At 45.4% G+C, this 24959-nt stretch overlaps 1 protein-coding gene across 1 annotated transcript in view; it reads left to right on the plus strand.

The window, feature by feature from the left end:
• The first annotated feature begins 239 nt into the window (after window positions 1–239).
• SHLD1 (shieldin complex subunit 1) overlaps window positions 240–24959 on the plus strand; it is an 84865-nt gene continuing 60145 nt past the window's right edge. The window contains exons 1-2 of the mRNA XM_056121885.1: window positions 240–335; window positions 556–737. Of these exons, the coding sequence (XP_055977860.1) occupies window positions 307–335; window positions 556–737 (211 nt within the window). The 5' untranslated portion in view covers window positions 240–306. The remainder of the gene's footprint in view (window positions 336–555; window positions 738–24959) is intronic.

A 24959-nucleotide genomic window follows, 5' to 3' on the forward strand; every position in this document is an offset into this window, starting at 1 on the left:
TACTGTGGAACTATATTTTTCACATCTGCATTCCATATTAATATTCTACATTATGAAGTCTCTATCAAACCCTAGCTGGTGTTTTCAAATCTTTTTTCATTTAATTTGTCTCCCTTTGTCTCCAAATGAATAAGTCCTGGAGACTGCAAAGGGGCCTACTGCCTTGAGCCTGTACACACTCTCTTCTTGTAGCCCTGGAATGAAATATTCTTGTAGCCCTGGAATGAAATATTCTTGCAGTCCTGGAATTACAGCGCTGTGCAGTATTTCATCCTTACCCGACCAGCAGCTGATTTTCCAGCTGGAATGATTAATGGCTGCTTTCTGTGTTCAGGGTAATTTTTTTTTTCTCATGATGAAGAAAACATGGTCAGAAATAGTGGAACTAAAGTAAAGACAAGGGTGACCATTCATTACAGGAGAGCCCATTATTCTGGTCCTACGGTTGTTGCATCCTGAAGATGCTGGAATGTCAGTCCTGCAGGCCAGCCTTCATGCAGGCTCCTCTTCTGCAAAGTCTTTTGTATTAAATTGTTTTCTTCTTCTCCAGGGCAGGACCATGGCAGCCCAGGAAGCCACTCCACACAGCCATTCCGAGGAGAATAGTGTTTTGGACCTGCCATCAGCTGCTGACATAAGAGATTACGTGCTGCAGAGGCGCGGTCAGGAGGCCACCAGTGGGACTTTTAGTTCTGTGGAAACCTTTTCTTTGCCTTGTTCTTCTGATGTGGAGCCAGGTAGGAAGCCGAGTTTAAAGCTAACATTTTAAAAAACAAAACGGAGCAAAAAAATCCGACACAAAAACCTTAGCACGTCGGGGATGTGATCATTTGTTTCTCTCTTTCCCAGTAGCCCGGGTCTGAGGAGTGATTCATTGTCTTGGGTAGAGAGACATCTAAGAAAGCCATGGGAGAGACTTGAAAGCACAGCCTCCCCGCTGGAGCCCTGGCAGGAGGCTTTTCCTTTTTTCTTTTTTGTCTTGCTTCCTTTTCTGATCTGTCTCCAGGTACATTCAGAAGCAGAGGAACTCGGTTCAACAAAGAGAGAATGAAATTGTTTGAGGGGTATTTTTCCCCCCTTTTCTTTTTGTTCTTTTAAAGCTTCAGAAAATGGCATTGTGTTATAGGTTATAATAATAGATTCCTTAGTATTTCTCTTAGACGCAAACTCTAGTATCGTGCAACAAGTTTTCAGGCTGTTTTTTTCTCGCTGAATTCTCAAAATGATATCTTTGATTGAGGCCTAGTGATAATTCCCTGACACGGTTAATGACCATCTCTGAGTTGAAAGCTCATATTTTCCCCAATTCATTGGCCTTCCCAGGCCCAGGTTCATAGAAATATATTTAGATTATGTGAACTCAGGGATCAGATGAGAAAAGAAAGAGTTGTACCTGTCATTACTACATTAAGAGGCAGAGTATTTGTATCTCTGTGTGTATGTCTTTATAGAGGAGATAAGTCCAGGGTTTTTGTGTATATGAAACATGTGCTCTACTTCTGATCTACATCCGTGGCTCAAAGTACATATTTATTATGTAGTGAACTCCTTGGAAACTAAGAAACCATTAGTCTTGACAATGATTAATTCATTGTTGGCATAAGTGTAGTGCGTACATAACATTATCTTCAAGAACCCTATGGAAATAGTACTTTAAAAGTCCCTGGTGGTTCTGTTCTGATCTTAGGATCAAGTTATCATGACCTGATAAATATGATTAGTCTGCCTTATGTTTATTGCTGACCAAGAATTAGATAATTTTTTTTTGAGCCATACCTGGCCATGCTCAGGGCTTACTCCTGGCTCTGCACTCCTGGTGGGGCTGTGACCATTTGTGTTGCAGGAGTTCAAACCTGGGTCAGCTGCATGCAAGGCAAGCACCCTACCTGCTACAGTGTCACTCTGGCCCAAGAAGTAGATAATTTCTTATCCTTTTTCTTTCTAGATTTGACAATCTAACTCCTTTACAGTTTCCTCTTCCCACTACAATCCTGCTTCCTTTCTATGACTTTCCATCCCTAAAACTGATGTTGTTCATTGTTTCTGGTTATCATAGCATTTCCTGGAAAGCAAGAGTGGATGAAATGAGAACTTTCGAAGTGTTGACTTGTTGAAGTACTTCAGCAATGACTGGATTCTTCCAAGGAATTCAGTGTTTATTTTTAATTGCCTTTTGGGAGAAAAATCCACAGGAAAACAACTGTTTTTAATTTGAATTTGGCGGATGGTTCTGAAAACTAAGAGCATGTTGAAATGTTTACGTTGGAAGGAGTTTTCAAAATCTCCACATTTCAGGCAGGAGGAAAAGGTTCTTTGGGAAGCCCTTATGAAATTCCAAACATGGGAAGAAGCATTCAAAGGTTAAAATAGTAACTTCACATGGTGCTGCTGGTTTGAATTCTGGTTTTGCTTCTTCCTCTTGTTGGATCCTGAGCAAAAAAAAAACCCATGTAGCTTCTCTGTGCTGGTGCCTTCATTTTATGAAATTGAGACACCTAGCTGGGCATGGGGGAGAGATAGTGAGGCTGGATGACTCTGAGGCTCTTGGAAATCCAATTTTTCAGGATTTTAGACCTGGGCTATTCCAGTCCCCACTGTAATGACTGAACTCCCTTTAAATTCACGACCTTTTTCCTCTGCTGGACCCTGACTCTCCTCCTCCATCGTACCCCATTTTCCCATCTGCTCACTCTCTTATTCTCCTGATGTCAGTTTCCTATCTATTTTTCCTCTCTTTGGAAACTCCTTGATGACTTCTTCTTTCTTGAAGAAAACAGAAACTCTCAGAAGAGGTGACCAACCACACACTCCTGCTTCACACCCCTCGGCCTCCCTCCTGCTTTTTTCCATGGGAGACTCGCCCTTGTTTCAACTTTCATTTCTGCACTTGATCCCATCTGCTCTCACCTGTTTGCTTGAGGTTGTGACTCTAGAAAGTTTCTGTGTCATTGATTTCTTCTCTTTTGGCCACTCGCATGACCATACCAACGCGCTAAAATAATTCTTACCTAAAAAAGGTGCCCACCCCCTTCTGCACAGTGGAACATTATTCAGCCGCTAGGAAAAGTGAAGTCATGAAATTTGCTTATACATTGATTGACATGGAGAATATCCTGCTGAGTGAAGTCAGTCAGAGGGAGAAATATATTTTTCACATATTATGTGAAAAATACCCAGAGACATAGAAACAGAAGCCAGGAAGACTGGACCATGGTAGGAAGCTTGCCACAAAGGGGGAAAGGGAATGGAGCTAGGACAGAGAAAAAAACCAGTGTGACCAAGGTAGTTGTTGGAGATGATCACTCTGACAAGAACTGAGTGCTGAAAGGAGGTATGCATGATAGCCTTCAGTAACATATTTAACAAACTGCAGTGCCTTAAAGGAAAATGAATGAGAGAGAGAGAGAGAGAGAGAGAGAGAGAGAGAGAGAGAGAGACATAGAGGTATGCTCTGGGGATGGGACTGGTGAGGAGGGGACGAGAGGGAAGGAAACTGGTGACATGGGTGTTGGGAAATGTGCACTGGGATAAGGATGGGTACTGGGACTTTGTATGACTGAAACTCAGTCATGACAACTTTGTAACTGTATATCTTATGGGAATTCAATTTAACAAATTTTAAAGAAGGATAAACAGCTATTTAAAAGGTGCCCACCCTTGGCTGAGGGCTGTGACTCATTATGGAGTATGTGCTTTGCATGTTTGATCCCACGGTCTCTGCAAATTCCCACAGCGTTCCTTCCCCGGAGTCCAAATACTCCTCTCCTTAGATTTGCTTCTTTGTTCTTTCATACTGAAAACCCTTTAAGACTGGTCTGTATCTGCTGCTTCTAATTACTCTCCTCCAAATTCCTTCTAAGGCCCTGTCTCTTCTCCCTGTCATGCTGCACAAGCCACTCTTCCTAAGGTCCCAGTGCCTGCGCGTCATTGAACCCAGTGGCTGCTTCTTAAGCCTCTGTCCACATGGCTTATTGGCAGTTCACTTCTCCTTCTTCGGCTCTTCCATCCCTGGGCTTCCTGAGAAGCCTTGTGGTTCTCTTCTGACTTGTGCTGTGCTTGCAATCTCCTCTCCTGGTTACCGCTTGCCCCTCCAGCAGTTTAATGTTCCAGGACTGGATTCTTGGATTTCTGTTCTGACTCACTTCCTGCAGGATCTCATCTGGACTCAGAGCCTTCCATTTCCTCGGTACCTTATTCTGTTTCAGATCTCTCTTTCCTGCCTGAATCTTTTTTTATTTTCATTTTTTATAATTTTATTTATTGAATCACCGTGAGAGCAGTTACAAAGCTGTTGGGTGTAAGTCTTGGCCATACAATGAAACACCCGTACCTTCACCAGTGCCCATTCTCCATCCCCAACAATCCCAGTATACTCTATCCCACACCTTCCCCCTACCTGTGGGGCAGATGATTTTCGCATTACTCTCTCTCTACTTTGATAACATTCAATATTTTGACACTAGACCCACCATTATTATTTGGGATTTTACCCCAACACTCAGATCTGCCAAAAATGCAACAGTAGACAATCTGTTTTCTATTGCTGGTTATGAATAACATATGATGCTGCGTGGCTGCAGTAGTGGCTGTGCGATTTTGAAATTCTAAAATTTTAACACTTAAATCTGGAGGAATTTCTGCGAAAACCTTCTGGGTTCCGAGATTTTCTCCTGAGTCTCTGGGATCATGGCCGCTAAGCAGCTTGATCAGGAGCCAGAAAGGCCATTGGTGGGCGATGACTTGGGGTCTCGTTGGGGTGAGGAGGAAAGGGCTGGCTCCACCCCCATCCCATAAGGCCCAAAATGTCTCGTCACTGCAGGCCCAAACCTGACTGTCCAATGGCCTCTGGAGGATGATGGCCACTGAGCCACCAGGGGAAAGCAGGCGGAGGGACAACACCCTTTCCCCCCTGGGGTGGCCTGGTGACAGTAACCTACTGCGTGGTCCGGATGCATTTCTGCCCAAAGCCGCTGGGTTTTGAGATTTATTTCTGAGTCTTTGGGATCATGGCCGTTAAGCAGCTTGATCAGGAGCCAGAGAGGCTGTTTGTGGGCGATGACTTGGGGTCTCCTTGGGGTGGGCAGGAAAGGACCAGCTCTACTCCCATCCCGTGAGGCCATCATGTCTCGTCACTGTGGGCCCAAGCCTGACTGTCCAGTGGTCTCTGGAGGATGGCGGCCACTGGGCTGCCAGGGGGACAGACCAAGGCACGAAACCTATTCCCACCTGGGTTGGCCCAGCACCGGTAACCTACTGCAGGGACCGGACGCATTTCTGCCAAAAGCCGCTGTGTTTCGAGATTTGTTTCTGAGTCTCTGGGATCATGGCCATTAAGCAGTTCAATCAGGAGCCAGAGAGGCCATGCCTCCAATTATATAGCTGAGCCAGAGGTGGTTTGTGGGTGTGTTTCCCACATACATAACTTTTGGCCATTTACTATCTTGGTAAACTTGGCCCCACGTTTTTGGGGTGTGGCCAAAGGCACAGCAGTAATTTGGGGGTATCTGGAAATCTGAAGGCGCCATCATGCTGCTGATGCACTCACCTCACAGGTACAGATTGACCTGCTAGTGGCACCATACCCCCTTCCTGCCTGAATCTTTTCTTGAGATTTAAACCATCAGTGTACGTGACCTCAGCATGTTGGTTTCTGCAATGCGTCTACAATTCAACCTATTCTAAACCAATGTCTTAATTCCTCTCTCTGGATCTCCTCTCAAGAGACTTCCCCCTTAGCCCTCTAAATACCTCGATATCTCATACTTGCTCTGTGAGGTTTTACTCACTTCAGAAAAGAACTTCTGTCTTTCTGTTTCTCTTCTACCTTCATCATATCTTTCCCCAACTTTATTGTCTATACAGTGCTCGGGCCATAAACTTAGGTGTCATCATCAACTCTTTCTCTTAAACCTCCTATTCACGTCACTGACGATAACGCTAACCACTCTTTCTTCAGAGTAAATCTAGAATCTGGGCAGTTTTTGCCATCTCCACTGCCACCATCCTGGTCCTTCTGTCTCTTTGGTTATTGTTATGGTCTGGATTTTCCACATCTCCCGTTCCATCCTTGTGATCTTTTCTCAGCATAGCAACCAGAAGGATCATTTGAAAAATATAAGCCATTTCGGACTAGTCCTTGATGCCAAGCCCTTGTGTCTTCTTCTCTGACTCATAATGAAAGTCAAAGTTCTCACCAGGTTTCTGCCCTCTGGACCCTGGACCTAATGCCTCTCTGACGGCTCTTCCCACCCTCCCTGGCCCGGATCTGTACCAGGCACATGTCTCTGCACCCCATGCTCAGCTTTCAGGGGCCATCCCTTGCCTGCTGTGTCCAGGAAGCAGCACCCGATCTCCTTTGACCCTTCTCCTTCTTCGTTGCTTCTCTCCCTTCTGCTGCATATGCTTCCCCAGCTTTATTCATCTATCCAGTGCTAGTGCCATCTGTCAGCCTGTATGTTTGGACTGTTAATTTGTTTGACTGTTTGACTATTAATGTCATCCCCCATGGCACACATTAAATTCCAGGATAGCGGGTACTCAAGAAATAATTGTATGAGGAATTCATGAGTAAATGTTGACTGCAGTTACTATTTAATGGAGAGAGATACACCTGGATAGATTTAGGGCTGATGTTGATCACAACATAGAATGCCTGTCCTCCCCACGTCCCCTGCCCCCATGTACATGCTAGAGTAAAGCTAGCTATGGAAGGTCCCGTGGAGAAGGAGTGGGAATCATGGGCTGCCCTGCATAGTTCAGGGCTGAATGTAGCCCCAGAGTTTTGTCGGTGTTGGATATGAGTACATGTGTTCTGACACACATGGGTATGTTAAAAGGCATTATAACAATGTGTACAACCTACACGCTGTTATGTCATCTATATCACATATAATTTTCACATGTACTACCACACAGAGGAATGTCACATACTCCCCACACAGTTTAGTCACTCAGCCTGTGTCTTCAGAGTCGGTTGTCCAGGTTTCTCCTCCCTACTTGGACCTCTACCCTGTCTTCTGGGTCCACAAAAATCAAGGTCTCTCAAAAATCAATTAAGGGGGTGTGGGTTGAGTGGGAAGAACACTGAGATCCTGGCAGAGGGTTGTAGTATTGGAATATTGTATGTGTGAGAGCATATCATGAAAACTATTATTGGGGTCGGAGTGATAGTACAGCTGGCAGGGCATTTGTCTTGCACACAGCCAACCCAGGTTCGATCCCCAGCACCGCACATGGTCCCCTGAGCACATCTGGAGTGATTTCTGAGTATAGAGCCAGGAATAACCCCTGATCATCACTGGGTGTGACCTAAACACTCTGAATAAAGATAGAAAGAGAGAAAGAAAGAAAGAAAGAAAGAAAGAAAGAAAGAAAGAAAGGAAGAAAGAGAGGAAGGAAGGAAGGAAGGAAGGAAGGAAGGAAGGAAGGAATAGAGAGAAAGAAAGAAAGGAAGGCAGGAAGAAAGGAAGAAAGAAAGAAAGAGAGAGAAAGGAAGGAAGGAAGGAAGGAAGGAAGAAGAAAGAAAGGAAGGAAGAAGAAAGAAAGAAAGAAAGAAAGAAAGAAAGAAAGAAAGAAAGAGAATATTGTAAATCCTGGTGACTAAAAACAAAAAAAAAGAAACTGAAAAAACAACAGCAAAACAGTTGAAAATGTATTCCTTATTCAAATACCAGTATTTGATGATAACTCATAGTATTAATGTGTCCAGGGAGGTCTTTGTCCCTTGCCTCAATCTTAAGGAATGGTTTCATTCCAGAAATCAAGGGCTGGTAGAAAGATTTGGGGATGTGTCTTTCTGGTGTTGTCTTTCAATCCCTAAAGATCCTCACACTCCCACCCCCTCTTCAAGTCGTTTCCAATCTGACCTTTCCACATGGAGTCATTTGTTTGACTGTTTGACTGTTAATGTCATCTCCTGCTCCTTTGCCCTTGCCATCAGACTCCTGCAGCTTGTGATCTAAATCCTCAAGATGGGACTGGAGAGACAGTTCTGCAGGCTGAGCATGTGCTTTGCATGCAGGAGGCCTGGTATGAACCCAGGCAAGGCATGGTCCCCTAAGCACTACCAGAAGTGACCCCTCAGCCTGGACAACCACCAGTTACAGTCCCAGAGCAAAAGCAAAAACAAAATTCGGTTGTTTTGCACATACCACCCCCAGGGAATTTCTGTGACTGTTCCCTATTCGTTTCTTTTTCTCTTTTCTTTTTTTTGGGAGTGGGGCACACCTGTCAGTGCTCAGCAAACTCCTGGTTCTGAGCACAGGGATCATTTCTGGAGGTATTTGGGGAACATATGAGATACTATGGATTGAACCAGGATCAATTACATGCAAAGGAAGCACCCTACCCACTTACCTTCTTTTTCTGGGAAAAAAAATTTTTTTTCTTTAAATAATAAAGCATGTAGGGGCTGGAGCAATAGCATAGCGGGTAGGCATTTGCCTTGCACGCGGCCGACCTGGGTTCGATTCCCAGCATCCCGTATGGTCCCCCAAGCACTGCCAGGAATAATTCCTGAGTGCATGAGCCAGGAGTAACCTCTGTGCATCGCAGGGTGTGACCCAAAAAGCAAATAATAATAATAATAATAATAAAGCATGTAGAGCACTTGCCTTGCACACAGTCGACTTGAGTTCAATCCCCAGCATCCTATATGGTGCCCCGAGCACTGCTAGGACTGAACCTTGAATGCAAAGCCAGGAGTAAGCCCTGAACATTGCTGAGTTGGCCCCAAAATAAAACAAGAATTTGGGAGGGGAGGGGCTTAAGGGAGCCTGGGTACCATTCCTGGAAATACGTGGTCAACCAGCCGGAGAGTTCAAACTCGGGCCTAGTGATATGGTGCTGCTTGGACACAGCAGTGTGGGGGGCCATCAGGACCTTCCCAGGGGTGCGCAGGAACCTCCAGGGCTACACCCAGGGGTGCAGGGGGAGTGGGAAGCTTGTGGGGCTCCATACCAAGGACGGAATGCTGGATCTGTGCACGCATGTGTCCCCAAACTGTCTTCCTGCTCCTTCGTATGCTCGTTTGTCTTCACCTGCATAGACACTACCATGTTTTAGAATTTGCTAAAATGGTTCCCTTCCATGAAGGAATTATCAGGGTCTCTCTTTTTGGATGCTTCTCCTGCCAGGTACTTCCCACATGTCGCCTTTTTTTTTTCTTTCTTTCATTTCCACCTCAAATCTGTGAAGTGGAAAGAGCCCTGCTTTATCAGTGAACACATGGTTAGGAAACCTGCCTGGTGTTACCTAGTAAATATAAGTGCAGGGATGCATCCAAAGCCAGTGTTTCAGAGCATGTTTTTCTGTCTTAAAAAATAGCTTTCTCTCACCTGGGAAATAACCAAGAAGCTGACACCTCAGACGAGAACTGCTGGAATTCAATATAGGCCTGTTTGTTATCTTGCGACCGCAATTTTGTCATCTGGGGAGGGATGAGTTTTAAGGAAAAACAACCCATTTTGATGCTATTTTATTCACATCTTAGTATTTTGAAACCAGTTCTGCCATTCTCTAAATCTCTTATCTGTGATGCCATTTATTGCTCTGGTTGCAATTGCTTTAAAAAATGGACCCGAGGACCCAGAACATCCTAAGGACGGAGTGAAAATGGTTTTGCAGCAGGGATTACATCATGACCAAATGGATGGCAGTCATCTGCTGTTATCTATCACAATGTAATAGATTGTGCTGTGGGGAAATAAATGTGCTCAGGTGTATCTACCACAAAGGGCACTTCATCCTTGACATTTTGTTCTTTCTTTTCTGGGGTGCCAATGGGATTTGGGCCACACCCAGTGGCACTTGGGTGCCATTCCCTGGCTCTGTGCTCCGGCGTCACTGCTGGCAGTGCTCAGGGGACCTTATGCTATGCCAGGAGGAAACCAGGGTCAGCCACATGCAAGACAAGCGATTTAACCCCTGCATTCTCTCTCTGGTTCCAGGAACTTTTTTGTGTTTGCATGAGAAGTTTGCACAGCACAGAAGGCCATTATAAACATTATAAACATTCTAGAGCTGCCTTTTATGAAAAGGAGGTTTTCTCCAAAAGTAAACATAGGAAAAGTTGTCATGAGTAGTCTGGCCACGACAGAGCCATACCTGTGAGGTGTTCAGACCACCTGAACATCTGAGGTGAGGGAAGTCACTGCTCTATGGAGCCAGGTCTCCCACCCATCTTCTCTCAGGATTCTCAGGATTCTCAGGATTCTCAGGGGTCTGAGGTTTTCATTTCCTGTTTGCAAATTGAGCCCATTCTCCTTCCCTTCACTGTGTTTTCACAGGGTGTTGTTATAGGTTGGGCTGGAGCAATAGCACAGTGGGTAGGGTTGGGTGTTTGCCTTGCACGTGGCTGACCCGGGTTTGATTCCTCCATCCCTCTCGGAGAGCCTGGCAAGCTACCGAGAGTATCTTGCCCACATGGCAGAGCCTGGCAAGCTCCCCGTGGTGTATTTGATATGCCAAAAACAGTAACAACAAGTCTCACAATGGATATGTTACTGGTGCCTGCATGACCGTTACTGGTGCCTGCATGAACAATGGTGCTACAGACAGTGCTACATTGTTATAGCTTATCTCCCCCACAGTCTTGAAGCGAACTTTGGGCCACATTTTCATCTTGTTCAGGAAACTCTGGATGTCCAGAGACATGGCTACCCTTCAGTTAGCTGCTGGTAGTGTTCTGCTGGCAACTGTTTTATCACAGGTGTCTCACAGCCCATCCTCAAGCCAACGTGTTCTTGCTTTGCTTGTTTGCTGTTATGTGGTATTTGAAAAAAAGAAGTTTCGCCTAAAGTGTGTGAGGCCCATCCCTGCCCCTCACCCTCACTCACATTGAAGAGGAAAGAACCAATCATCTTCCAGATGAATTGGTGGATGCAGACAAGGTCACCAATAAATAGTGGCCCAAGGCCACAATGGCTTCTACCCTGGTCCTCAGCCGCTGGTGAGTGCATTTGCATCACTGAAACTTGACTCCCAGGCTCTGGCTGGTTAAAACCAGACAGAGTTGAGCAGACTGTTGGGGGGTGGGCAGATATCTAAGAGTGGGCCTGGGGCCTGGCTTCCCCTGTTCCTGAGCAGAAGAAGAAGTGAATTATTGCCACTAGGGTTCAGTCAAATCATCCCAACTGTCAAGAGTCAGACCTGTTTGGCAAGAGGATATGCCTACAGTGCTGGCCAGGATCCCCATAGGTGGGGAGATGGCCACAGAGGACTCCAGACAGTCCCAGGGGCAGGAAACAGGCGGTAGCTTGTCCACGCAGAGTGCAGGCCTGACTTCAAAATTGGGGTCAGTGGCCAGGATGACAGTACAGTGGATAGGGTGTGTCCCTTGCAGGTGGCTGACCCAGGTTCAGTCCGTGGCACCATACATGTTCCCCTGATCTCCTCGAGTGATCCCCAAGTGCAGAGCCAGGATTAAGCCAAAAAAAAAAAAAGACTGGGGTTGGCATCACTCTTTATTTCTCTCTTTCTTTTTTTTTCTCCAAATTGAACCATTGAATTACAAAGTTACAAAAAAAAAGTATGTTTGAGTTTCCGGCACATATTGTTCCAACACCAATCCCTTCACCAGTGCCCTCTACCCTCCACCAATGTCCCCCGTTTCTCTCCCGACCCCATCCTGCCTCTGTGGCAGGTACCTCTGCCCTCCCCCATTGTCCTAGTGTCCCCTTCCCTAACCTGTTCCCCTCAGCCCTGCCCAAGTGCCAAGCTGCCCGCTGCAGACCAGTTCTCCTCCTCTTCCTCTCTATTGCCATTGGGCATTGGGTACTCCTCTACAGGGTTTCTTTATCCACCATATATTAGAGAGATCACTCTGGGTCTGTTCCTCTGATTTCACTCAACACGATACTCTCCAGATTCATCCATGTTGCAGCAAATTGCATGATTTTATCTTTTCTTAAGTCTGCATAAAATATCACTCTTCTATTTTTTTAACAATTTATATTATTATTATTATTATTATTATTATTATTATTATTGCTTTTTGGGTCACACCTGGTGATGCACAGGACTTACTCCTGGCTCTGCACTCAGGAATTACTCCTGGTGGTGCTCAGGGGACCATATGGGATGCTGGGAATCCAACCCGGGTTGACCACGTGCAAGGCAGATGCCCTACCTGCTGTACTATCGCTCCAGCCCCATATATCACTCTTCTAACCCCTGGAAATGTAGCCGGCAGGGGAGTGGCCTCAATCTTAGGGAGCACTAGAGACCAGTGCAAAAGGCAGATTTTAAAAACATAAGCCAGGATTCCTCTTCCTGCCAGTACTCTGCTTCTGTGGACTGCCCTCACCCTGTCCTTCAGTCAGACTATTAGGAGCGGTTCACCACCTTCCTTCTTTCTGCTTCGTTCACTGATTGCTCCTCACTTCTGGGCACGTAGCCTCCACCCGATGCCCAGTAATTAAGCCTGATGTGCCCAGATACCTGCGACCCTCCCCCACCCCCAGCAATTCCCGATGGCTACTGTGCTTATCTTGATGTCCAACTGTCACTTCACCCTTCATGCCCGGAGGAGGCTCTTACTGGCGAAGGAACAAGAGCCTTAGGAGCACTCTGCGAAAGAAAACAAAGGGTTAGAGAGGAGAGTATTACTCAGATAATCCCCAGAGCTCTGCTTATTTCAGTCTGGGTGTCCAAAGGTAGGCCAGGCTGGGCTATAACAGTCTGCATTCATCGGACCCCTCTGACAACTGCCCTTAGAAGTTCAAGTTTGAGGGAAATGCTGAAACTTTCCCATGGCCGCCTTGCACTGACTTCAGAGGTACCCTTTGTCCATGATCAGAATGCATCTTGGGTACCCCCTTGGACAAAGGTTTCAAAAGGCCACACCCAGAATTTATCAAGCCAAGATAGTCCACCAAGGACTGTGCCCTGTGCCCCAAGAGCCTTTGGGATGGACTCTGCTTTTGAGAGTTTCATCCAAGATCATTCACTCTTTCACCTGTCTGAGTGAGTGGCATATCTGTCCCAAGTGACCAACAAGCCACTTCTCTGGAAGCTTTGGGGAAATAGAGCACTCTTTTCCCACGATGGCCTGAGGAGGCTCTTCCAACCACCTGTAGTGGGAGCAAAGCAAAGACCCCCACCTTTAAAAGGCCCTCCTGATAACACGGTTTCTTCACATTCCTCTGGTGAAGGTCCCAGAGATGTCATCACCCACTTACCCTTTGCCAACTCCAGAAGCTTCTCTGTCTCATTTCCAAGACTCCATGTCTTCGGGTGTTTGAGATTTTTCAGTCAAAATCTTTAGCAACCCATCTGACAGTATTGCGATATTCGAGCCACTGGCAAGGCTGTACAGGCCCATGCCTTCAACTGTGTCTAACCATATTAGCACATGCCTGGAACTCCTGTCAGGCCTGTTTTTATGCTGAGTCAGCGTGTAATGCCTCAGCCACGTTGTCCCCCTCCTCCCTGGCAACTCCTGCCTACCCCAGAGACGCTCAGCACGCTCTGCCCATTAGCCTCCAGCACACACTTGCCAATAGGCTTGAACTCACCATTCTTTTTGTCTATTGTTTGGGGGCCATACCCCGCTGTGCTTAGGGGTTACTCCTGACTCTACTCTCAGGAATTACTCATGGCAGTGCTCAGGGGATCGAACCCGGGTTGACTGTGTGCAAGGCAAACACCTTACCCACCGTACTATTGCTCCAGCCCCCAAACTCTCTGTTCTTAGCTACTTATTTCTTTGTCTCTGGATCCAGGGAAAAAAACGCAAAGAGGAGACAGAAGGGAAGCACCAGGTGAGCTGGTGAATAATCTTCAACAAATCTCTCAAAAGCAGAGTCCATCTCAAAAGTTCTTGGGGCACAGTCCTTGACAGACTATCCTGGCTCGATAAAATCTGGGTGTGGCCTTTTGAAACCGTTATCCAAGAGGGTGCCCAAGATGCATTCTTATCACGGACAGAAAGGGTGCCTCCGGAGTCAGTGCTCAGACACTGCAAGGCGGCCATGGGGAAATCTCAGCCTTTTCCTCAAACTTGAACTTCTAAGGGTAGTTGTCAGGGAGTGAGATGAACACAGACAGTGAGGTGGATGTTAAACATAGTAGCACATTTGACGTAGCTAAGGCTGTAGGTGGCTATATGTTCAAAAGAAGTAGTGGCTCCATGCCCCCTTATTGTTCTTAAGGAATCTGTCAACATCCCATCTTCAAAGGGCCATTTTCCTACCTGAGTGTTTAGGCATTTCATGGAAGGAATTTAATGTTTAAGACTAGAGATCTTTCTTCCTTTAATGGAATTCTTGTAGCAGCTACATGTAAGTCTGGCAAACACATATCGAAATGGAATTTAAAATGTGAATTACAGAGTTCTGTATGGATTCTTGTTTTAAACAGAATTCAGGGTGTATTTTTGACAGGTAGAAAATGTTAAAGGTGTGTCCCCTATAGCTGCATTAAATGAGAGCCAACCTCATGTCCCAGCTCGCTCTAAACTGGGCCTCAGACAACAAAGTGAGAAAGAGAAAGGAGAGGATTGAAGAATCTGCTCTGTGAGAACCGAAGGCGCAAACGGGGCTGCTTCCCATCACACGCGGAGGCCTTTCCAAGGCTGCATTTGGGAAGCATGGGTTTGCTGCGGGAGGACATCTCGGCATTTGTTACTGCTGCCTGGACTGTGTGTTGAAGAGTGAAAAAATGAATTTTTTTTTGCAGGGGGGGGTAGGTGGGGGGTCACACCCAGCGATGCTGCTCAGGGGTTACTCCTGTTTTATGCACTCAGGAATTACTCTTGGCGGTGCTCAGGGGACCGTATGGGATGCTGGGAATCGAACCCGGGTCGGCCACGTGCAAGGTAAATGCCCTACCCGCTGTACTATGACTCCAGCCCCAAGGAGTGAAAGATCTTGACTTAAGTTGCAGGGTCCAAGTAGGACTCCAAAGTCTTTGGACCTCATCAACGCATCGTTATTGCGTGACCCAAGCCGGGAAGGAGAAACCGGAAGTGCCCCTGGCTGACTCCGGGTTTGGCGACGGCTTTTTTCCCGGGGTTTTCAGACCGTGCTCGCTACCGTCGGAGGAGGGCACCAGGGTTGGCACTGGCGGGAGGAGGCGAGCTTCCCAGAGTTCTGTGTTCTCTCATACTGCTCAGCCATCACCGTTCATTTCCACTGGGCCAGAGGTAGCGCTTCACAGAAGAAAGGATGTCAAGGCCAAAAAGCGTTTGAGAGCCACAAAGCTCCCCTTCTACAAGGGAGGGCCATGGGTGTGGAGGAAAACCGAACCCTGGGGTAACAAAGGAGAACAGCACTCAACGTCATGCAATAACCCGCCTGTTCCCATTTCCTAGGTGGCCTTCTAGACACATGACTGGCAACTGTGACTTTACCTTCTTTTTCTTTTTTTTTTTTTAAAAAAAGATTTTTAAGATTGACTTTCAGACTGCTAATTTATAGTTAAAATGGAGCAGTTGAAGAATAAAACTTTTTGGGTTTTTGTTTGCTTGTTTGTTTTTGGGGGGGCTTTTTGGGTCACACCCAGAGATGCTCAGGGCTTACTCCTGGCTTTGCACTCAGGAATTACTCCTGGCGGTGCTCAGGGGACCATGTGGGATGCTGGGAATCGAAACTGGGTCGGCCCTGTACAAGGCAAACGCCCTACCTACTGTGCTATCGCTCCAGTCCCAAAAATAAAACTTTTTATTATTTATTGTTTTATTATAGTTGAGGTTTGCAGTAGTTTATAGACTTGATGCAGAAATAGATTAAAGTGATCAGTAGAATCAATGCAGTTATAGCACTGTGCCACTAAGTACTCAGCACTCCTCACCACTCTCCTTGTGTTACTTCCCATCAGTCTTGCCTTGCCTTGTATTGCTTTGCCCTTCCCCCCTCCTCTCCCCTCCTCCCCCTCCCCTTCCTTTCTCTTCTTTCCTCTTCTCTTATTTTCTTTCTCTTTTTTCTTTTCATTTTTATGGGCCACACCTGATGGTACTCCTGGCTCTGTGCTCAAGGATCCAGGTGGCGCTCAGAGAACCATATGGGGTCCCAGGGATTGAGCCCACGTTGGCCTCATGTATGGCTGTCGCCCTACCCACTGTACTATTGCTCCTGCCCCCAGCTCACCTTTTCCCAGAATCAAATTATCTTTAAAGGCGTGAGGATATGATTATGCTGTTCCTGATGCTCTCGTGGCTCCTCACTTTTGGGTTTTAAGGGCACAGGCTGAGGGAGAGAGAGACCCGTTTACTTCTGTGAACTTTGCCTGCGTCTTGGGTTTTAAAAGGAAGTCCCAGTGGTATGAAGAGGCACTCATCTCTCAGGTAGGTGCTCCTGGCAGGTGGTGCCTGTCATGGGAAGGAGAGCAGCGATTTCTCCAAAGGATTTTCTGTTCCTGACTTGGCACTCAGCTATGACTTCTATTTTTTTTTCTTTTTGGGTCACACCCAGCGATGGTCAGGGTTACTCATAGCTTTGCACTCAGGAATTACTCCTGGCAGTGCTCGGGGAACCATATGGGATGCCACGGATTGAATCCGGGTTGGCCATGTGCAAGGCAAATGCCCTACCCGCTGTACTGTTGCTCCGGCCCCTGTGACTTGTATTTTTTGAGGGAGATGGGGCACACCCGGTGGTACTCAGGGGTTTTTCTTGGGTCTGTACTCAGGAATTCTCTGGTGGTGCTCAAGGGACTGTATGGGATGCTGGGAATTGAACCTGGGTCAGCTGCATGCAAGTCTCTACCCGCTGCAGCATCTCTCTGTCCCAGCGGTGACATCAGAGAATATGAGGAAACAACTTCATTACAATACTCACACGTGGGCAAGAGAGATGGGACAGGGATTAAGGCGATTAATTAATTACTTGCATGCAATCCACCCCCATTCAGCCCCCCCCCCTCACCTATTGTGCAGAGCCAGGAGTAGCCTCCGAGCACTGCCAGCTGTGACCCAATCTCCCCCAGGGTAGTCAGTTATATACACTATCCCTGTTATTCACCATTCAATATTCATAAAGCAATGAAGACCCAATGTAGGGCAGACAGAGGATGAGGAGCTTATCCAAGGCTGTACACTGACATCGCCATCACTGCCTCTGCATCTTACATGCATTGTTTGCACTCTCACTGCCACCTCCGAGAAGAACATGCAGTTACGACCGCCATGGAATAAGAGGAAATAAGTCTCCCCAAGGTTCCATATTAATATGTTGCCCAGAGAATGGTGGAAAATGAAGGTGCAAATCTGGGTCAGGCCAACTTCAAAGGCAGAACTTTAAAGAAATGTAAACATCCAGGCGGGACTGAGTGCCAAGAGTGAAACCTTAAATATTTGCAATTGACTCTCAGTGCCTGCTGGCTTCCAGTGCTGATGCAGTCTCTCCAGACCCTGCAGAATCCTCTGGGTTTGGGGAGGAGGGGAGGAGGGCAAGGTGGGGGCATCCTGGACTCTGGTTCCTTTGACCAAGAATTTAAAATTCGACCTGAAAATCATAATTCTAAAAATTTAAATTTTGAGCAGTAGTGTAAAATTTGTGTCCTTCTCTCTTTGCCAGAGAGAAAGCATTGTCTTACAACAGGGGGCAGGGGAAATTTTTTTCTGCCCACTTGGAGATCCATGACAGTATTTTTGACCATACCGTACAGGTAGAGGGTTCATGGGGCAGCATACAAGAAGCATCAATGTTTGTTCTGTCATGTACCAGCGCCAGTCTACCTGATTTCTGGGCCTTATATGACCCCTGGGCTGGCTGGTCTCCACCCTGGGCCTAGAGGGAAGACATTACTTTCTCAGTTCAGCTTCTCACACCAGAGAGGAAACTTCTTCCCTGCAAGCCAAGAGAAAAATAAAAGTCAGGCATTTTTACTGTTTTCTGGAATGATTGAAGCCCTTAATATTTTTTATCAAAAGGAACTATTTGGACTCTTTATTCTTAGCTCTGGGCCCTTTGAACTTGCAAATCATGCCCTGTGTTTGCTGAGTATCTGCCCTTTATAGATCCAGAAGCTCCCTGGAGTTCTTGAAAGACCTGGGTTTTGCGAACATACTTGAAGTTACAAAGTTGCAGCTAATTGGAGCATAACTTTTCAGGGCAAGTGCTTTTTAATTCATTCCTGGTGCCCTGCGCTTGCCTGCCCAGATGTAAGCTCTTCTCTGTGCCATTTCTGCTCCCATAGTATACCTGTAATTGCTGCCTTGTAAACCTGGACCCCACTTAACGAGTAGAGAACAAAGACAAAAAGTGCTGGACAGAGTAGGTCCTCAGTTAAGACTGATTGGAAGAACATGTTGTCCTGGGGCTGGAGAGAGAGTCCAGCAGCTAGGACACTCGCCTTGCATGCGAATGACCTGAGTTCAATTCCCTGCACCCACTATGATTCTCTGAGCCCCACCAGGAATCTTCCCTGAGCACTCCAGGGTGTGGCCCCAAAACAAAAATAAGTAACTAACGCATAGGAACAACTGAATTAAAGGAGAGCTTTATGGGCAATGAAACAAGTTCAGTGAGGAAGGAGCCCACCGTATAAGCTGAAGAACAGCATCAAAGAGACGGAGTAGAAGGGCTGGTTTTATTCCCAGCAGATGCAATCGAGGAACATACAGGGAACATATAACACAAGTACAGAAAATGGAGAAATGTCAGATAATGAAGAGCAAAAAGAATGGAAGCCAAATAGGGTCCTACTGCCAAGTCTCCACTGGCAGGTCCTGGCGTCCCCGGCAAGGCAAAAGTGCTCTCCAAGTCACCTTTGATCCAGTCAAGCCAATAGACTGCAAGGGGGCAGCTTCTCCCAGAGAAAAGTTCTCACAGTCTCCAAACTAGGCACAGCCCGCCCAGTATCTGCCAGTTTTTCCTGCTAGTCCTCCTAAATTTTCAGGTGAGGAAAGAGAAGGAGTAATGTTGCAAAAAGTTTCGACAAAGTGACAAACACATGTATGTAAAATCTTATACAAGAGTAGAAATAGAATCACAATATGTACCTTGTGATTATGTAACCAGTTATGTAACTCTCAGCAAATTTAAACTTATCTTTTGTGTATTGTAGGATAGGAAAGGTTTTTTTTCTCCCAATGAAGTTACATGTATTGACTGCATATGGTCACGTAACTTGAATATTATAGAATTATAGATATAGAAATAGATTTGGCTTGGGGGCCAGCAGTGCTCAGGGTTTTCTCCTGACTCTGGACTCAACATCACTTGTGGCTGGGCTCAGGGCACCATATGGGGTACCAGCGATCAAATCCAGTTGGGCTATATGCAAGGCAAGTGCCCTAACTGCTATACTATCGTTCCGGCCCCCAAAGTTGAATCGTATTAACTTACACATAAACTCTGCAATTTGCTTAATTCTTACTTGGGAAGTTTCAGACTAACCCAAATGTTGAAATACAATGGAAATCATGCTTCAGAGGCTAGACCAACCATGTAATGAGCATGAGGCAGATTGATGAGATTACAAAGAGACATCTTATTCCATTTATTCCTTCTGTACACACTGAGCAACCAGCCAGGCTGGTAAATCACCTGTGATCTTGGACGCCATCCTGAATCACCTTAGCTAACACAGAACACTTGGGGAGGAAGAAAGAAGAAAGGGGGAGGGGGTCAGTTAAGAAGTATAACCAGCAAGGCACATTAAAGCAATGGAAGGTGGATTTGGGGGGTGGGGGTGTCATACCCAGGGGTACCCAGGGATTGTTCCTGGTGGGGTTCTGGGGACCATATTGGATTCCAGGGATCACACCTAGGTCAGCCACATGCCAGGTTAATGCCTTACCTGCTGTACTATTTTTTTCCACTCATTTTTTTTTAAATTAAGGCCTGTGATTTACAAAGTTATTAATAGTTGAGTTTTAGGCATAAAATATTTCAATACTACCCCCACCACAAGTGCCAACTTCACTCTACCAGGTGTTCCGTATTCCTTCCCCACCCCAACCCTTACCCCATCCCCACCTGTCATCCTGACAGGCACTTTACAAAGTCCCAGTGGTTGCAGCTTAGATGGCAGTGCCACTCACCCAGATCACCGGTCTAATGAAGCCCTGATACCTGTTCACCCATTACTTCCTGTTCTCTTCTTCCTGCTGTGCTATATTGCTCTGGCCAAGCAATCTAAGCTCAGCCTCTCCATTAGCTTTTCCCTTTCACACTAATTTGCTTTTCTGCTTCCCATGAAACGAACAGTTTACAAAGGTTGTGTTTTAGAGGTTGCAGACTTCTGCCTTCCTAAGCTGTTCTCTTTCTAAAGCCCACAGCAGAGAAATGAACATCTGAAGAAATATGCTACTGATATTAGAAGTGCATCATTCTGGTTCCCCCATCATGATGAAATGGTGCTCTAAGTAGGATGGTTTCTTTCTTTTTTCCCCCAGAAAAAAAAAAGAACACATTATTATTTTTTAAAATTCTTTTATTAGTGAAACACCATGAGGTACAGTTGTAGTCTTACAGATTTTTGTGCTTGGGTTTCAGTTATACAATGATCAAGTGCCCATCCCTCCACCAGTGCCCATTTTCCACCACCACAGATCCCAGTATCCCTCCCCCCCCCACCTCCCCCCCCATCCCACCTTGCCTCCGTGGCAGGGCATTCCCTTTTGTTCTCTATCTCCTTTTGGGAGAACACATTATTTTTAACTATAGTGTTTCACGGATATCCATAAAATCTGTATTTTAAAGCTGTTTTATTTTAAGAAACCTGTATTATGTGACTTTATAGCAGTTTGCCAGCATTGTGTTTACCACTTAATAGCATTTTTTTATTTCCTTGCTTCTAAAGTGTTATAATTGAGTGAGATAGTTAAATGAATCCTGAAAACAGACAAGCAAGATTTAGGCCCAGAATTGTCTTTTAAAAAGTAGTCTTGGAAAATATTAGGGAACAATAGGCATGGTATAAATTAAACAACAAAGAGGTTACCCACAACCAGTGCCATTTTAGAAGCAGAGTTGTGGGAGGATGTGCTAAAATAATCTCGCAGGTTTGGGGCCAGGAATAAACCTCAGCAGCTGCTTCAGCGCCTGGGTGCCTGGCAGGGTCTGACGCAAGAGCCCTTGAGTCTGCTGCCCTCTAGCGATACATTGTGTACTTGTTCCCAAGCCTTAGAACTTAAAACGGATGTGTTGAACTTGGTAAATATTTTTGTAGTTTTATGGCTACTAGAGATAAAACTTAAGGTTGTCAGAGACTATTTTGTGCTGATTTTATATGAGAAACTAACTTATCTTAAGGCCGCCAAGGCTAGTTCTAGTTACTTCACATATAATTTGAGGATACCTTTTCATTTGTCTTAATTGATTGCTGCCCAGGATACAAACATAATGCAAAATGAGGGCTGGAGTATACAGCGGACAGGGTTCACCTTGCACACCGCTGACCTGGTTTCAATCCCCAGCACCCTATATGGTCCCCCCCAAGTCCTCCAGGAATGACCCCTGTGCACCGAGCTAGGAGTAAGCCCTGAGCACTGCCAGGTGTGGTCCTCCCAAACCAAAAATACAAATAAATAAATGAATAAATCAGTCAATAAATAAATATGATATTCCTTTGAACAATGGCCAATTAAAAGTTGTAATTGAGGGGTAGGGCAAAGATAAGATCACAGCATTTAAATTTACCTTTTTTTGATGAAATTATAATGGCATTAAAGGGTCACGGGATTTTACAACTATTTGGAGACCTATAATCTTTTTTTTTTTTTTAAAAAGGGCAATCTCATTTCTGCCTGATAAATACTGCAATAAATGCCGGAAATAAACTGAGACAGCTCAGGGAGAACAGAGAACACTGGCCAATGGTAAAAGATGGGTGGATTTGGATGACTGGGGGAACAATCTCACCACGTGTCTTCTGTCCTCCCCGCCAAATGAAGAAGGTGACCAGGAAGGACTGGTGCATCTCAGCCTGCAACCTAGTAACAGGAAGGCATGTTTCTCCCAGGAATTGACCTCATTGCCCAGTGAGTATCCCCAGGCAAGCTCAGCACCCACCAAGGAGGAAATCTATAGGAAACTCATGACAGCAAGTGGGTCAAGGGAAGCCCTTTCCCCCATTAGGCCTGAGCTAAGCCCTGCCTAGGGAGCCAGGAGCCCAAGCGAGAGGGTTATGCCAGCATAGCAGGAGATCCAGCATAGGGAGTCTTTGGGTCCCCATGGGCCTTGGACTCCTCCCTCCTCCATGTTCCCTGGGACAGTTGTGGGCAGCTGGCATGGGTGGAGGCCTGGCAATGAAGTCTCCTCTTTGAAACCACAGCCCCCCAAAATAGGCCTCTGGGTTCTCTAAATGCTACGTTAGCCAAGCTTTATAGGAAAATTGCTCAAGATACAACCAAAGTTCATTTGTCTCGGTACCAAGAACCAAACATCACAACTTGATTGGAAAAATAGTCACCGATGCCAAGACTTGAGATGAATCAACTTTGGAATGATGTCACAAGGTTGTTGTTTTTCTTTTTAAAGCAACCACATGAAAATGCTTCAGCCATAATTATACATCTCCTTGAAACATGAGAAAAATAGAAAATCTCAGCAAAGAAAAATAAGTGATAAGTAGAAGTATATTGAAAATGGTTAAAATGAAACAGCCCCAAAACCCAACTCCACAAAAATTAAAGGACTTTTACACTAAGACCAAGACTAGGGCCTACTCTAAGACCATAAATGTAGACACATTACCTTAACTATAATAATTTTTGTTTGTTTGGGGGCCACAGCATGGGATGCTCAGGAACTCCTGCCTCTATACTCAGGAAGTACTTCTGGGGTGTTTGTAGAATTATATGAGATGCCAGGGATGAACCTGATCAACTGTGTGAAGGCAAGTGCCCTAATCACTGTACTATCTCTTCAGACCCATTAACTATAATAAAAAATTTTAATATTAATCAAAAAATATTAAATGTCTCGCTCTGACAGCCTACAGGGGAGGGTGGAAAATTAAGCTACATTTTTTAAAATTTTATTAGTGAAACACCATGAGGTACAGTTGTAGACTTACAAATTTTTGTGCTTGGGTTTCAATTATACAATGTTCGAGTACCCATCCCTCCACTAGTGCCCATTTTCCACCACCATGGATCCCAGTATCCCTCCCACCCCCCATCCTCCCCATCCCACCCTGCCTCTGTGGCGGGGCATTCTAAATGTCTAAATCCAATACCTTGATAAAGAACTTTTAAAATTCTGTAGAGAAACAAAAGAACAACCCAATAGAGAACAACAAAACATAGGAAGAGACATTTTTCTGGAGACGCTATTCAGGTGGAAAATTAGCATGTGAAAAAAAGTGCTTACATTATTCGCTATTAAAAAAATATAAAACTTAAACCTTAAAGACACTTATCAAAATGTTAAAATTTTTAAAAAATAAGAAAAACAACATGAACTGGCGAGAGGTCAAGGATCTAGATAGCTGAGATCTGGCTGGTGAGAATATGGAAGGGAACTTTGTACATTTTTTTACTTTTAAGTGACTCAAATAATATTCTTTTAAAGTAAAGGTCTACAGACCAAAAGATGCAAAAACAGAGCATTCTTCTTACCATCTCACCATCTCATTTCTGTTCCCTATAAGACAGTAAGTGTTGTGTATATTTGGGGGGGGGGTGGTGAGGTGGGAGTGTGTGTGTGTGTGTGTGTGTGTGTGTGTGTGTGTGTGTGTGTGTGTAATGATGGGGATGGTGTCCTTAAGAGCATATGGGATCATACATTTATATGTCCTGATTTGCCCTTTGGGCAAACTGTTAGATTCTTTTGTTTTTGGGTCACACCCGGCACTACTGAGGACTTACACCTGGCAGGGATGGGGGGCATGAGGGAGCATATATGTGGTACTGGAGTTTGAAGCCAGGTTGTTGATCTGGCATGCTTCAAAGTATACCCACTATACTTTCTCTCCGGTGCCAAGTTTTAGATTCTTTTATAATTAATTTCACCAATTAATATCTTCTTACAACATTTAGAAAGTTATTTTCAATCCCAAACTATATTGATAATCATCTCCTGCCTTTAAGTTCTTGTTTTATTCTGAAATCTTTTATTTCATTGTAGGGTGTGAAGTACAGACAAGGTTTTATAGTTTTTCAAATGTGAATCAGTTGTTGTAATGCTATTTAATTGTATCCTTTCCTCTCTGTTTTTAAAGATCGTACTCACTTTTTAAAAAATTGTAGTTTACATTCTTTATTTTTTGTTTTGGAGCTAGATCGGTTTGGGTTTGGGTTTGACCTGGAGTCTTGGTTTTCCTGCAAAGTGGGCAATATGGTATGTGGTAAAGGGATGATGGCACCCCACAGGGGCATGGGAGTAAACTTAGGTGCAGTTGTGGAGGGGTTGCTTTGTTTGTTCACTTAAAGAAGGGAGATTTCCAAAGGATTGCTGAGTGATTTTTTTTTCCCACTTGAAAAGATGGCCCATACGCCAAATGTCACTGTCACTGTCCTCCCGTTGTTCATCGATTTGCTCGGGTGGACCCAGTAACGTCTCCATTGGAGACTTTGTTATTACTGTGTTTGGCATATCGAATACATCACGGGTAGCTTGCCAGGCTCTGCCATGCGGGCAAGATACTCTCGGTAGCTTGCTGGGCTCTCCAAGAGGGGCAGAGGAATCGAACTCAGGTCAGTCATGTTGGCTGCGTGCAAGGCAAATGCCCTACCGCTATGCTATCACTCCAGCTGATAAATAAGTTTGGAAATTTCTGTTCTAGATTTAGCAGCTTTTCTGACCATGGCGAATTAATAGCCTTCACTTTGCTCGGTTTTCTCGCCTGTCAGACTGAAATGATGGTGTTGCCTGCCCACTTCACTTGTCACATGACTGAGTGGGCATCTAGAGCTTAGTATAAGTGGTGCTGGTGAACTTCAGGATCTAGTCTGTGCCAGTGCGTTGACATGGTGGAGACTGTGGGAGGTGGGCTTGGCTGTCAGTGCTTCTGGAAGCATGGGGGTGGGTGTGGGGAGGTTGTCTACCTTCATTCCAAGAAGACCCCAGAGT

The sequence above is a fragment of the Sorex fumeus genome, unplaced genomic scaffold, assembly GCF_029834395.1.
Source record: "Sorex fumeus unplaced genomic scaffold, SorFum_2.1 ptg000044l, whole genome shotgun sequence".
Classification (NCBI taxonomy): Eukaryota; Metazoa; Chordata; class Mammalia; order Eulipotyphla; family Soricidae; genus Sorex; species Sorex fumeus.